Here is a 16,497-nt window from a genome sequence, read left to right on the forward strand (position 1 = left end):
AGGGATTGAATAAGAGCTAGATGCTAGGCATGATGGCACATGACTGTAGATCTGCTATTGGAAAGAGAAAAGGTGGATTGCTTGAGCTGGAAGTTTTGAATTGCCTAAAGCTGATTATATGTCTGGTTAAGTTCTGGCATCAATATAGTCAGCCCCTTGGAACAGAAGGTCATTAGACTACATATAAAAAGTGACAGACCAGCCGAGGTTAGAAATGGAGCCAGGGAACGCTTCCATGCTGAGCAGCCAAAGGATCAGGCCAATGAGTGGATTACATTGCCAGCCAGGGCAAAACAGAGAGGCTGTTTGCCTGTATATATGAGAGAGATACACACATACTCAGACACAGGACACACACATATACAAGAGACGGACAGAAAGATAGACAAACTACACTAGATTTGTTTCATTGATAAAAAGAACTCCCAGATGAGAAAACTCCCTCAACCAATGCATAATGGCACTTTCTCTGCTTATAAACTTATAGTCTTAGAAAGTTGCCTAGAATGCTTAAATTGAGCAACTTGTCCACCATAGTAGTATCTGAAGGGAAAAATCAAGGTAGAGTTGTCTAATGTCTGGCTCTTTCCCATTCTTCCCCATTCCCTTAGAGAAGTAAAGCATCCTGCTTTATGATTGAAAGTTATTACTTATAGTATTTGTAAAATACATATGGGATACAGCAATTGTTTAAAAACTTTAACTTCAGCCGTGGTATGCTAGATAGAATCCTATGATATTTTATTCAAAATTTGTTCATTTTCTTTCATGTGAAAAAATATCTTTGTTTCACCATCATTTATTTCCCTGTGTCATTCACCAACCAACTCCACTTTTACACTTCCTTGTAACAAAGATAGTCAAGAAAAACCAATCCATGCAGCAAATGTGTCTATCCACATTTGCACATGTGCAGCTAGTCATCTGATCGCTGGTTTCAATATCATTAATTGTATTAATTCTAGGTTAATTTGCCTTTTTCTTGCCTTCTCTCTCTCTCTCTCTCTCTCATTTCCTTGATTCTATTTATATTCCTTTGTATCAGTTCATACATGTCATTCTGTGCTTGCTTTCTTCCTATTATTTTTAATAGGACCATAATCCATTACATTCACATAATATAATTTGTTCATTCATCCCCCAAGTAATGGGAACTCGCAGTTTTCATTTTTTGCTACCAAAAATAAACCATGCCTATGAATATGTTGATGTATATGAGACCTTTCCTTTTTTTTTTTTGGACTTTGACTCCTTTGGAGTTCATAACCCATTATAAAATTGTTAGTCAATAAACATTTATTAACCTCTTAGTATGTGTCAGGCACTGGGCAAAAATCGAAAGGCAAAACTAGTCCCTGCCCTCAAAGGGCTCAAATTGTAATGGGGGACACAACATGTAAATGACTAGGTACATTCAAAATATATAAAGAGTGATTGGAAGGCACTAGAAGTTGGGAAGAAGAACCAGGAAATCTCCTTTAGAAGGAAGAATTTGAATAGAATCTTGAAGACAGAGAATATAAAAGACAGAGAGGAGGAGAGCCATCCAATTCACAGCTTTACCAATAGTATGTAGTCCATTACTGCCTTCTTGTTTGCTGGGTGTGAGGTGAAGTCTCCAAGTTGCTTATTTTATTTTTCTAATGTTAAAATAATTTTTTGACACTATCTTCTTTGTCCTTCTTGGATTGTGATTGCCAACTACTTTAGATAAGGGCCAATGTAACAGTGTTTGGGCCTAGTTTGTAGGCCAGCACAATGGATAATTTAGAAGACAGATGAAAACCTTAATCCTAATTTAATAAGGTTTATAAAGATTTAAAGTTGAAGGATAAAATAGGAAACACTAAGGGGGATTCTAACTAAATCCCAATTCCCACTTTTAGGTCCCTCATGGGATCCTCTTCTGTTTGAGTTTCCCCAAACCTATGCTATCTTCTCATTCTAACTTTTATCCAATTTCTAAATCTAAACTAATCCAAGTCCAAAATCCTTATTTAAAATTATATATAGTTTTAAAATTACTTTCTCAAGATGTTTTTCAGTAAATTATTGAATGGCTTCCTGTCTGGGTAGGCCAAACCCCTTTACTCACTCTATTTTTTACAGAGATCAGAGAAAGAAAAAAGAATCTTGCTTCTTCTCTGTCAGTATTCTCTCTCCAGCCAAAGCCAAAGTCACCTCTTTCTTCCAAAACTCAAAATCTGATATTCCCAAAGAATTCACAGGGAATTGCCAGGGAGCTCAGGAAAATGCTACTTCTAGGACCAAGCTCAAATCAGAGAGAGAGAGAGAGAGAGAGAGAGAGAGAGAGAGAGAGAGAGACAGAGACAGAGACAGAGAGACAAACTCCAACCCCCAAGAACTTCAGAATTCCAGCTGAGGCTTTGACTCCCAAACTCCAAACTGAGCAGGAGACAGTTTGACAAGGTTCTCTCCTGCCATTTAACTTATAAAATCTTTATGCCTAACCTAATCCAATTTTACCCTTAATGCTAATTAGTTATTTGCTGAAATCTTCCATACTTGTTAATAGAGTTCAATTCTTTCAGGTTCCTTAACTATTGATGTATTGGGGAGGGAAATGGATCTTTTGTCTTATATATGTATATTAAATACCCATAATTCTTGAACATCAAATCCCTAAAACATAAAATGGCAAAATGGCAAGTCTTTTGACTTGCAAATAATTTGGATTTAAGTGAAGCAGAATTGATCAGTCATCAGCCTCACCCTCTCTTCCAGTCATCAAAGTTCATTGGCAAGACAAAAGTCAGGATGACTGGGGATAGCTCTGGTCTGATTAGTCAGTCACACAGTATATTGACCTGACAGTGATGTCATTTTGATCCTCTATAAGGATGAAGTACAACCATTATTATTATCAGCAAATTCCTATCAGAATTATTAATTGCAAGGATTTTTTTCCAGTTGAAACTGATTACTTCCCTTCTTATTCTATATGTCCTGATTTGAGCAAACACTTTCCAATATCATGTAATCAAAATTACCTTGTCTTTTGTCTCCTTCTACCCTTTGTCTGGCTAAGAATTCTCTTCCTATCTCTAATGATAAAATGTATCTGATTTGGTTCTCTTTTAGTATTTTTTTTTATAGTTTGACCTTTCATATTCAGGTCATATATCCATTTTGAGCTTCTTTTGGTATATAATGTAAGATATTAAGAACAGAATGGTACAGAGGAAAGACTATTGATTCTGTAGTTCATATCTGCACTCTGATGCTTTCTCCTTGTGTGACCTGGGCAAGTACTTTAACCTCTTTGGGCGTCCATTTACTTATATATATAAAATGAGAGGGCTGAACTAAACAGCCTTTGAGGTACTTTTCACTTCTAGATCTGTGATGCTCTGTTGGTCCAAATCCATTTTCTGCTAAACTGCTTTTCAGTTTTCTCAGAAATTCTTATTAAATAGGAAATTTTTCCCAAAGTAATTTTAGGTTTTGGAGTTTATTAAACACTAGGCAAGTTCGATAATAATGTTGGTGAATAGTACTTTATAAAATATTTTGATGCCTCTTTCATTTCTGTTTTTTCTTTAAACTACGTACTTTGAGATTCTAGGTGTTTTGGTTTTCCAAATGAATTTTATTATTTTTGTTTGGTTCCATAATCCTCATTTTGTAGCTGAAGAAATAGGCAGAGAGATAAAATATCTGCTGGCAATAATAAATGTATTTTCATAAATACATCTCACAAATGTATTTTCAGCCACTGAGAATATTCACATGGGTTTGCCAGAAGGAAAAAAAAACAGTATGGGAAAGAACTTAGTTGTTAATTGGAAGAAATTGTTATTGGACACACCTAAAAGTGCTATATCTAGAGTCAGGAGAGCCTGGACTGAAAGACTCAAATTCTCTGCTGCTTACTAGTTATAAGGCCATTGATTGGATCGTCAAAAAGGTGCATAAATACTAACCCTTGATTTTCTCATCTGTAAAATGGAGCCTATAATATTTGTGTAGTAACTACTTACTATATGGTATGTTTCACATGAGATTATTTTTGCAAAGTGCTTTGCAGACCATAAAAAACTATATAATTATCCATCATTATTATTGTTGCCTTTGTTTTCATCAAGTGATTGGCTCTAAAGTGATGAGATGTACTGAGAGAGAGGCCTGTGGTTTTGTGATACTACTTAAAAAATAATAATCCACCCACTAGTGTTAATTCCAGATTCCCTAATTGTTTTTCTTTTGCAAAACTCTGAATTCTGATCTTTCAGTACAAAGATAGTGTCTTTCTTTTTGACAGACTATTATGTGGCTGTTTACCTGCCTGGACATTTCTTTCATCTTCTTAACACTCAGCATCCTGATTTGATGTGCCATAGTCTGTTTCTCACAGGTACAGTGACAATTTTTTCAAAATGGGCACTTTGTGTTCAGCAGAGTGGTGGTGGTAGTAGTGGTAGTGGTTTCCTGTTTTTGCTGATTCTGTATTTTTCCCCTCATTACCTTCCTCTGTAGGAAAGAATGAACAAATGAACTTGATTCCTGATGGTCCATTACAGTCACTCTCAGGCTCCTTGGCTTGGGATTGGTGCTCTGAGAAGCTCTTCAGAGTAAACTTTAGCCAGTCATCTTTATTGCATTTCCTATGGAGCAGCTCACTGGACTATGAGCGGTTGGCCGTGTTGCACTGTGTGCTTGCATGTGGCAGAAATCCAAGAGTCCTAGAAGCCCAGGTTAGAATTCATCTTACTCTTAAAAACCTCGACATGGACTAGCAAACTCAGATGAATCTTCTCAGTTGTTGAAACTATGCTTGCTATTTTAATTTACCAGATCATAGTTCTTCACTGCCTCTTCTTATCATAATCCTTCACTCCTTAAGCTCCCTGATTATAACACCTCCATTCATTTTCACTGAATGATAAGCTCCTGAAGGTGCCCCTACAATCTAGATACCCCTTTTCCTTAATTTAATATCTATATGCCTGTGACTACCTAACATACATACATGCTAGATATTTAATAAAATGATGAGATCTGTTATGGGTTAATAATATTGTGATAAAAGTCCAGAGACCAGTTTGGTAAACCAGGAACACTTATTTATTCTAAGGAGAAGTAGGGATAGGAAATAGGAGGTAGGAAATGGGAGGAAATAGGAGAGTATATATCTCTTAAATCTTATACTATGTCTAAAATCTAAACCTTATACTATGTCTCTAAGAAACACTAAATCTAAGGATCTTCTTGCCTGACAAAGTAGGCTTAATTTATCTATGCTATCTAAGATTAAATTCACTATCTTAAGCTAATTAATTGACGAACAATAAACAATAACAAACTCCTTAAAATAACTCTTCTATTAACTGCCAGTTGAAACTGACTGTCATAGAAACACAGACACAGAAAACTGCCAAAGTTCTGAGGAGAAAAAGCCCTCAGAAACAGACTGGCTTCTCCCTCCAAGTACTAAGGAGAAAAGCCTCCTAGCCAGACTCCTTCTCAAATCTGTATCTATATCTCAAACTCTCAAAAGTGACTGCCAGATCTTTTTGACTGCGAAAAAGACACAGAAACCCTGCTCCCTAGGAAATCAGAGAGAAAGAGCTCTTCTTAACTGGTTTTTTTTTTTTTTAATAGTTCACCTCTTAAAGAGATGGAGGGCAAATCTCTATTACTGGCTCTTAAAGAGACAGAAGGAGATTTTGCAAAACTCCTAACCTGTCAGATACTGCCTCCTAAAGAGACAGAGGAAGATTAAAAAAATTCCTATTAATATATCCCCCCCCCTCCATCCTGAGATCTGTTTGGGAGAAATATTCTCCCCAATGGAGCTTACAAACAAACTATTCTATACTCTGTACTAGAAACAAGGAGAAGTAAATAGAGGAAGAAAGAAAAAAAATTCTTGCAATATGAAAATTTTAAATTATATACAGTTACAGAATAACCTACTTCTGACTATACAGAAACAAAAACCTAAAGATATTAATTCAAATTCACCTTAGTTACTCTTGCAAGAATATTATATACATATTATGTACACATTATATGCATAATATACATATAATATCCCCACTGAGGTGGATCTAATATCCTCCAGGTTGGTGTTGATCAACACATTACCCTTTGCAACACTTTATCATTTATTATCATTAGAAATACTAAATCCTATAACATATATCATATACCTATTGATTATTCACCAGAATGATTATGATGTGAACTGACCTGGATGTTTACTCCATGTAAGAAAATATACTGGAGCTATAGGCATGAATCATATAAGTGTAATTAGACCCATCATCACATGGAATTCAGTTTAAGGCAGGTCTTTTTGGAGCTTAGCTAAGAGAATTTTTTAGTTGGATATGCCAGAAACATCTAATTTTCCTGGTAGCTTATTGAGAGGAGGGGCTATTCTGTCTTTGTCATGGTATCCTGGGAGTTCCTAATAGGATGTACTCTGTAAATTCTTGCAGAATGAATGAATGGATTATAATACAATTTCACCTCTAACAGTCTTGCATTATGGGCCTTCGAAGATAGCAAAGATTTTTTTTTTAATTCTAAATAGAAATATAAATTAGAGCTGTTCATTTAATCAGTTGACTTGCCTTTAAAAATACCAATAGATTTTTTGACTTCTTAATTTTTTTCAAGATTATTCGATGGATTTTTGAGAATATATGGAGCTGTCATACATTTGACCCTATTCAGGAATTTTTAATTGGTAGGTATGGCTGATACTGCAGGTTTAAATATTCTGTCCTTTTGCTTTTGGGGACACAATAAATTGGTAATGCTTCAGTCTGGTGTGTTTTTACTTTGGCTGCTGTAGTTAATGGCTAATTAAATTTCATTCTCCCATGCCTAGGCGGGAATCAATGGCTATTCAGAGATCAATGAGACATGAGCCTAGTCACAAAGCTTGTGTCAATGATTTTTTAATTAGGTGTAATCTTCTTAGCACATCCATGAGCTGCTTTCATAAAGATAACATATAATTCAGCTATCACTTTGTTTTATGTAAACATCATGTAATTTGCAAAAATATATTTATTTCATATATGTACTTATATAAATAGATAATTTATACTTGAGAACTGACCTAAAAGATTACAATTTTTAAATCTAATAAATAGCTAAAATAACATGTTGGGTAGATCATAGGAGTAGGGGAAGAGGCAGTGGGAAATATGTCCTTCTGATGATTTGTAACTTCCTCTGTACTGTTACTATTAAACACTGTCTTTTTATCCATTTAGCCTCCTCATATTGGAACTTTTGTCTGGATATAAATAACCTGGATCAACTTTTTCCATATTCCTCAGTACATTCCTGGAATAGAGTAAGTCACTTTAATTTCTAATGGCTATGTTACAAAAATGTTTTTATAATGCACTTACTGTTAGAGCAATGTGATGAGCCTTCTTCATAGTTTCTGAAGAGTTATAGCAATGGTGGCTCTCCTTATTCCAATCTGCCATTCACTAATTGTGTTTGTGACATTATCGTCTGGTATGTTCTTTTGTCCCAAAAGGCAATCCTCAAGTCTACTAGAGACTTAATATGTAGATATAGTTCCAAAGTTCCCAAAGTTTCAGTGTGATAAGCCCAAATAATAAGGCTCAGTAGCTGCATCCATTGATGGAACTTTGAGATGTGGGACAAGGTAACTTATATAAAGCAAATACAGTCCAACCAAACACTTCCATCCTGCCTGTCAGGATGTCTAAATGAAGAGGCACAGTGCAACACATTGATGATTTGTTGGACTAGGGAAGTAAAAACAATGTGTCTGAAAACTGCTCTGCCTCTTCTCCTCTTGAAATATGTCAGGTCTGAGTTGTTAGTGTTTGAGGCAAAGGCTGACATGAGGAAGGTGTAATAACTTAAATGTTAACCCTTCACTCTTAACATTGATAGAATTAATCCTGGAAGGGACTTCAAAGTTCTTCTAATCCAACATTTTCACTTTATAAAAGAGGAAATCGAGTCATAGGGAGGCAGTAAATTACCTAGGGTCATACTGGTAGTAACAGAGGTGGATTTTGAATGTAGGCATCCTGAATCAAAATACGGACCTCTTTCTGTCCAAGGTAGCTATTCAACTTAGTTTCTGTATATAGAGTGGGCAGTTAGGTGGTGTGGTAGATCGAGCCTGGTCTGCAATTGGAAAGATCTGAGTTCAAATTCAGAATTGAACACTTACTAGCTATGTGAGCCTGGACAAGTCACTTAACCTTGCTTGCCTCAGTTCCTTATCTATAAAATAAGCTGGAGTATGAAATGACAAACCACTTCAGTATCTTTACCAAGAAAACCCCAAATGAGTTCACTAACATTTAGACACAATTGAAAAATGACTGAAAAACATAATATATGGGGTACTGTCCTAGACTCTAGGGAAGAAGTTGACTAGATAGTACATGTTATCTTGAAGGTTCACAAAGCTCTCTTCACTCTCAAAGAACCCTGTCGAGGATGTAACAAACATTCTCATTTTACAGATGTTAAATCTGAGACTCACAGAATTTAATGATTAGCTCATTCATGGTCATAGACCTGGTAAATGTCTGAGTCAGGATTCAAACCCATGTGCCATGATACTAAGCCTATGATCTTTTTCCTAATAGTAGGGTGTCTTCAACAAGATGAGTGGATTAAACTTGTATCACCATTTAAAAAGGGTGTTATGTCTATTATTTAGTTAAATGATTATCTTCCATTTTACCAGTGATGAAACTGATTAGTAAAGATGAGACACCGGTTCTGTTCCCATGAAAGATTATAACCTCATAGGATGACACGAAATTTCACAGATAACTTATATATAAAGTGAAATTTGATAATTGAACAAGACCTGAAACAAAGAATTATAACTTAAGGTCTTATGGAGGAAAGATATTCCTGAGGGAATCAGAGAAAACTTCACAAAGAGAGTAGCATTTGGATTGATTTAAAGAATTTAAAGATTTAAAAAATGAATAGGATTTCTTTAGGTAGAGGAGGAAGAAGAGAGGGCATACAGGGGAAAAATGTGAGGAAAGAAAAGGAGGAAGAGTATAGAATGTGAATAGGAGGTAGTGAGTAGTTCAGTTTGGCTGGAATATAAAATGTGTGGAGGGGAAATGTAAGAGAAAATGCCCATAAAACATAGGTTTCTTGTAGGCTGGGACTGATTTTCGTTTCTGTCTGCTTCTGTCTTTCTGTCTTCCTCTTCCTTTTCCTCCATCTCTTCTTCTTCCTCTTCCTCTTCTCCTCCTTCCTCTTCTACATAATAGGCTCTTAATAATAGGTTTATTGAATCATAGACTTGGGACTGGAAAGAACTATTGAGGCCATCTATTCCTGTCTCATCATTACATATGAGTAAACCAAGGCAGAGAGAGAGATTAAATGACTTGCTGAGACATTAAATATCCGGGACCAGATTTTAACCCAGATCTTCCTTATCACAAGTCCCGGTGCTCTCTTCATTACTCTTCACTGCTTCTATCTAAATTAGTTTGTTGGTTGAATTGGTGCCCAGATTGTGAAGAGCCTCAAATGCCAGGTGAAGTTGCTTAGACTAGATTCAGGAGGCAAGAGGAAGCCAATCTAAGCAGAGAATTGACAGGAGAAGATTTAATATATGAACATAGTCCCTGAAGAATGAATACTAGCAAGTTAGAAGCAAAATGGAATTAAGTTAATCTGTAAACTATTCAAATTTTTGTGGAGGCCAAATGTTTACACTTTCCTAAGAGCTCTTCTCCTCACTTCAGACTGTATTTATACAGTTGCCAACCTCTCAATCTATATGGTGAATTCCCCCACCCCCCACTCTTTTCATCCCTTTTATTTAACTACCATCTCAAAATAAATGTAGAATCTATAGCAATGTGACAGGAAGTTTGCAGGTTAAGCCACACTGAAGCCAGGAAATGTATGACCTTTGTTCTTCCCAAGACACCCCATTTATCTCCAACCTGATGTTGTTAGTTAAAGATTTTTTAAGTACCTCATTATCAGTGCCAGGGATGCAGAGAGACATAATTTCACATGTGGATGTTTTAGCTGGAATTGCCTTAAGGAGAAAACCTTTAACTTGTATAGAGAAAGGAAAATGTTTGTAGTTAATATCTCTGTTGGTCAGAGTCTGGGTCCCTTGCCTTGCTCTTGGGAAAATGAGAAATCACATTAATAAAAATGTGACTTTAATATTTGCAAAAGCTGAGAGATTTGCTCAGAAAACCAGTTATAACCACTTTGTAGTTTAAAAGCTACCATATTGCTTTAAATGGTTTGTCTTTAAACAACAATAGAAACTGACTAACCTCTTATTTCCTAAATTTGTGAATGTGTACAGTACCAGCTGTGCACTTAGTAAATATATAATAAATAAAGATTCATTGGTTTATGGCCACAGCCAAAATAATAGGTTCACCTCGCTTCTGTATGGCAATGTCAAATGAGGAATACTAAAATAATATATTTGCAAAGATGCCAGAGAAATGATGCCTTTTATAATGCTACTATTTTGTGACAGTAGATAAAGCGCAGTACCTAAAGTCAAGAAGATCCGAGTTCAAACATGACCTCAGACACTTATTAGCTGTGTGATGCTGGGCAAAGCACTTAACTTCTGTCTTCCTGAGCATCCTCATCTATAAAATGGGAATAGTTATAGCACCTATCTCCCAGGGTTGTTCTGAGTCAACATATAGATAATATTTGTAAAGCGTTTTGCAAACATTAAAGCACTACATAAATGCTAACTACTACTATTTTTATATTCTCCAATAGTCAAAGAAAATATTTGCTCTCTTTAGGTTTTTGCTGTTGCTATTCACTCATTTCAGTCATGTCCCACTGTTCATGATTCATGACTCAGTTTGCAGTTTTCTTGGCAAAAATCCTGGAGTGGTTTGCCATTTCCTTCTCTTCATTTTATAGATGAGGAAACTGAGGCAAATGGGTTAAGTGACCTGTCCAGGGTCACAAAGCTACTAAGTGTCTAAGGCCAGATTTGAACTTGGAAAGAAGTCTTCCTGATTCCAGGCCTGGCCTTCTATCTACTGAGCAACCCAGCTGTCCCTGTCATTAGGTAAAAGTGTGAGATTTTCATACCTTTTTTTTTTAAGTATTTCCAGATTGGTCTGGTAGATTGGGTGATAGATCAATTTCCATCTCAATTCTTTTGTCTCACTTTGTTACAGTAAGCCACTGGAACATTTTGTATAATCGTTTGTTCAGCACATAGCACAGTGCCTGAAACATAGGTCCTTAAGAAATTCTCAGTGATTGATCAACTAACTGACTCATAAACTGGGATACATTGGTCCTCTGGAATATTGTGTGCCAGGAATATTAATTGTGGATATTTAAGTTCTAACCATCATCTAGCATTGGTAGAATGTAATATGTTTATTTCCCAACTTGATTTTTATCCATCATCAAGTAGATTTTTAATGAATGTATTAAAAGTTTTATGATTTATAATTTTATTATTAAATTTATTAAATGTTATAATTATGAATTGTTTTTGAAAATAAAAATTCTATGATGTATAATCAAAAAGCATAATTTTCAGGGGAATTTGAAATGAGGTATATATATTTTTACAGTAAACCTTTGATTGTAATTTTGGTTTTATTTCTATTTAACATAAGTCTAGCATTTATTCTCCCTGAGATTAACTAGCTTGATATGTTTTCTATGATAATGAGGATCTGGATATGCCTGAACAGCTTTTTACTTTAAATGTTATGGTAGAGGATGGATGATATAGCATGAGATGTCTTACCAATAAAGATAAGTGAAGGTATGGTAGAATGTTTGGGATAGAACTGGGTTAAAATGTATTTTTGACTCTATCTATATGATCTTGAAAAAGTTACCTAACTTCTTTCAGCTTCTTGAGATCTCATTTTTCTTCTCTGCAAAATAAGGAGGTTAAAGTAGGTGCTTTTTAAGTTACTTAAAGCAGCTGGGTGACTCAGTGGATAAAGGCAAAGACTAGAATAAGGAAGCCTGAGTTCAAATCCAGCCTCAGACCCTTATTAGCTATGTAACATTGGATAAGTCACTTAACCTGTCAGCCTCAGTTTCCTTATCTGTCAAATGGAAATAATTATAGCACCTGTCTCTCAGGGTTATTGTGAGGAGCAAATGAGACTAATTGTAAAACTCTTAGCAGAGTTCCTGGCATATAGTAAGAGCAATATAAATGTTAGCAGCTATTACTACTACTACCAGCACCACTACCATTATTTATCACTACTGTGGTGGTTGCTGCTGCTGCTGCTGCTTCTGCTGCTACTACTATTTCTTCTTCTACTACTATTTCTTCTTCTACTACTACTACTACTACTACTACTACTACTACTACTACTACTACTACTACTACTACTACTACTACTATTACTACTACGTCTGCTTCTACTACCACCACCCCCATCCCCACTACTACTACTACTCTCCAGCTCTAAATATTTTCCATTAGAGATTACCTAGTAAATGATGTTCCTTAGAACAATGACAGGTGACAATTTTAATGAATATAAGATAACATAAATAAGAACAGGGAGGAAGTAGTGGGAATCTTTATCTTTAGAAAATGTTTTCTCTTGATTTTTATGAATATGTTTTCTGTTTGCTCAGTTTCCTAACCATTTGAGGAAAAGAGTGTATGTAATCTATCTCATTTGCTTGCGAAATTGTTAAACTGAGAAATTTTGTACATGGTACCATGTTAAAAACAGACGGTTTTCTCTGTATTTTTTCCATCGTATATAGATACTATATATGTGTGTGTATATATATCATACACACACACACACACACACACACACACACACACACACACATATATAAAAGCAATCTAGGTTCTGTCAATTATTTACTTCTGATTTGGGAGAACATTCCCTTATCAAAGATAAACTATTTTCAGCTTCTTCTTAGTCAACATTAGAAAATTATATGAAGTTTAGCCTGAACTCTGCTCAAAGCAAATGGTACAGAGTCCCTCATTTACGTCAAAAAGTGAAAAGTGCTTACTACAACCTTTGTCTTGTGGTGAGTTGGTGTTAACGGAAATTTAACAATTTTCTCTGACTATAGGAAATTCCAGGAGTAACATCTGTGACAAAAGAGATCTTGTTACCTCTAATGAAGGTAAGACCCTGGTGGTGATCTAAGTTGTGAAGTGTGACCTTATTTCTTTTCAAGATTGACAATTAAAGGTTATCAGAGGAATTGGAAAACCTATCAGGCATGGTAGAAGGTGCCCACTTGGAACTGATGAGTGGCTCCACTGTGCAGCACTATAACCATTTAAAAATGATTATTTTAAAGAGAGTTTCCTAAAGACAAAAGAGAATATCCAACTTTACTCAATACATTAATAGCTAACATTTATATTGTGCTTACCATGTGCCAGGTACTATGCTGAACATCTTACAATTATTTCCTCATTCAATCCTCACAAAAACCCTGGGAGATAGTTGCTATTATCAACCCCATTTTACAGACGAGGAAATTGAGGTTAAGTGACTTCCCCAGGGTCATTCAGCTTTAAATGTTTGAGGTCATATGTAAACTTCAATCTTCCTGAGCCTGATGCTTTATTGACTGTGACACCTGACTGTTACTCCTATTTTTGTGAACTTATAAGCCTTGCTAAAATACTATGTATATGGGCATAACTTATGGAGGCTTTTAAAAACCAGTTAAGCTCTTATGACCATTTTTCCCTTTCTCCACAGTTGGCTGCCCCTTCTTCCTATCTTTACATTTACTCAGATAATAGGAGCCACTAAAAGGAGAAGAGTTGTCAGCCTGATATATGCTTCAAGCCTTATGTCCATCTTAGTCATCTTTAAAACAATTACAGACACCCAAGTTAGGATCTCCCAGATTTCCTGCCATCACAAGTGCAGCCTGCCAATGCATTCAGGAATTGTAAATCTTGGCTCAAGATTTGGACCCAGGCATCTTGCACACCCCTTCCTGCCCATGAACTGCATCTATTCATGTCTCAGGAATCCAATGGTTTCAGGAGGATTGTCAAGCACAATAGATAGAAGGAGGGAGTAGGGAAGGATATGGATGTAATTAAAAACTAGGGAGTATTTTAGCACAGTTTCCTTGAAGTTCCTTTGTTGTTTCTGGCAGTGACTCCTGTTAATTATAGGCTGGTGTGTACTGGGAAATCTCAATTTCTGGCAGTAAGCAGCGCATGTCAGCTTAGTGTGCTCTCTTCCATTATTGACTCTTGATTCTTTTGGACACACTAATATTAGACCAGGACCTAGACAGCTGGTGGGAAAGCTGGGAAGTGTTTGAGGTCACTGTGATGTACTAGAGTAGGAAAACAGCAGCTGGGAGAAGGGTTAGGCAGTTATGATTTGGAGTTCCCAAGAGGGGAATTTAAGCATAGACTGAAAAGCTATGTTGCTGGGCAGAACTGTGGATAGCTGATGCCCTTGGAGTAGGGTGAGGTTGGGGGGAAGAGGAGAAGGAAAAAAAAAGTTTGACTGACAACTTCTCACCAATCAGTATATTCTGTAACAAATAATTAGTCTTAACTACTGGGGTGGATAGGCGGGGAATGACTTATTTTTACCTTGTTTCTGATGTTCCCTTATCATTCCATGCTTTCCCCCCATTTGCTCCCCATCTCTTTTTTCCTTTTTTCTCCCTTTCTTCCTTTTCACTCATTGTTAGAGTTTTTGACTACACAGCTCCAAATATTTTGTTAAATATTGTTACTCAGCTATTTGCATTCCTAAATGGGATATGCTACAAGACATTCTTATAGCTGGGGTAGATTCTAAGAACTATGCCCTCCCCTTCTATTCCTCTTCCTGCTTTAATAGGAACCGGTTGGGAATTGGTACAAAGACTGACTCTGGAGTCAAGATTGTTTGTAGAGATTGTAAACTGGATGCCACCTTATTTAAAGTCACCTAAAATTTAGTATTGAGGTTTAAACTAATAGTATTTAGTCCTATTTAGTCCTTACTTCCCCTGTTCTGGGTCCTGCTATTACTTCTCCTTAATACATTTGTAAAATGAAAAAGCTAAATTCGTACAAACCTGAAGTTCCTTTCAGCTTTAAATCTGTAATACAGCGCAGTGGCATCTCATTCTGGGTTTTTTTTTTCTCTTTACATTAAATTTGAAAGGAAAAAACACCAAATAAAATAAACATGTCCATAATAGAATAGAAAGAAGATTGTACATGAACCTACAAATCTCTGTTATATGCAAGTTGTTTCCTTGCTTGCTTCTTTCCTTCCTTCTTTTTTCTTTCCTTCTTTCTCTCTTTTTCTTCTTTACTTCCTTCCCTTCTTCCCTTCAACCACCCCTTTCTCCTGCATACTCTTTCTTATCTTAGCTTTGAGGACACTGTTCTGTTCTTCAGTTTTGATGTCCCCCAACTCTGTCTTGAGTATAAATTCCAGCTAAACTACACTATTGCCCATTCCTTGAACACATTGTGATTTTTTTCCCTCTATGCCTTTGTTTATGCTTTTTTCCCCCAAAGAATTATAGATTTAGATCTGAATGGGCCCTTTGAAGCCTCAAATTCAACTTGATAAATAGCTGGGGTAGACTCTAAGCGATATGCCCACCCCTTCCCCTAAAGATCAGAGAGATTAAATAACTTGTCTGATGTCACCCAGCTAATTACGTGTCTGAGGCAAGATTTGAACTCAGGAAGATGAATTTTCCTGACAACAATTTTGCCATTCTATTTTGCTCTTCCTGACTACAACTTTTTATGCAGTACTCCCCACTATCAAATTTTGTTGCTTTTTCTTTATTTAAAGTTTCCTTCTACCCATAATCTCTAAATGTTGAAATCTTATCCATCTTTCAGGAATATTGGGATGCCACCTCCTCCAAGAAGCCTTCTGAAATAAAATTAGCATTTTAGTCTATCCTCCTCATCTTACAGTTGATAAAACAGAGTCCAAGAGAGGCAGAATTTGCTTCAGGCCACTCAGCTAAATTGTGGCAAAAGTGCTCTCCAATCCAGGACTCCATTTTTCTTGCCATATCACTTCCCTATACACTTAGAGCAAGTTCACAAACTGTTATGGCTTTTTCCACCCCTGTTAGCAGGATAGTTCCTCAGATTTAGAGTGGGATTTTCAGGTATTACCATGTGGCCTCCATCACAAGTGCATCTGGTGATATAGCATGGTACAGAGGAAGGAGTGCTGGGTTTGGAGTCAGAAGACATGTGTTCAAATCTTACCCCCTGTCATTTACTGTTTATATTCTAAACTCTGTGATGGCAGGCACTTAGCACAACATCTGGCACATTTTATTGTTGTTCAGTTGTGTCTAATTTTTTATGATTCTCTTAAATCTTCCTCCAGAGTTTGAAAATATCTTTAATAAAAGTACAAAATATAATTTTTAACATAACAAAGATATACATTTGGTGTTTTCTTGGCAAAGATACTGGAGTGGTTTGCTATTTTCAGCTGTGCTTCATTTTACAGGTGGGGAAACTGA

General features: G+C 36.1%; 1 protein-coding gene across 1 annotated transcript in view; it reads left to right on the forward strand.

The window, feature by feature from the left end:
• GSAP (gamma-secretase activating protein) overlaps window positions 1-16,497 on the forward strand; it is a 109,462-nt gene that overhangs the window by 49,122 nt on the left and 43,843 nt on the right. The window contains exons 15-19 of the mRNA XM_007504052.3: window positions 4,283-4,375; window positions 4,498-4,715; window positions 6,646-6,715; window positions 7,251-7,333; window positions 13,090-13,143. Of these exons, the coding sequence (XP_007504114.2) occupies window positions 4,283-4,375; window positions 4,498-4,715; window positions 6,646-6,715; window positions 7,251-7,333; window positions 13,090-13,143 (518 nt within the window). The remainder of the gene's footprint in view (window positions 1-4,282; window positions 4,376-4,497; window positions 4,716-6,645; window positions 6,716-7,250; window positions 7,334-13,089; window positions 13,144-16,497) is intronic.

The sequence above is a fragment of the Monodelphis domestica genome, chromosome 5 (assembly GCF_027887165.1).
Source record: "Monodelphis domestica isolate mMonDom1 chromosome 5, mMonDom1.pri, whole genome shotgun sequence".
In the NCBI taxonomy this organism is placed as follows: Eukaryota; Metazoa; Chordata; class Mammalia; order Didelphimorphia; family Didelphidae; genus Monodelphis; species Monodelphis domestica.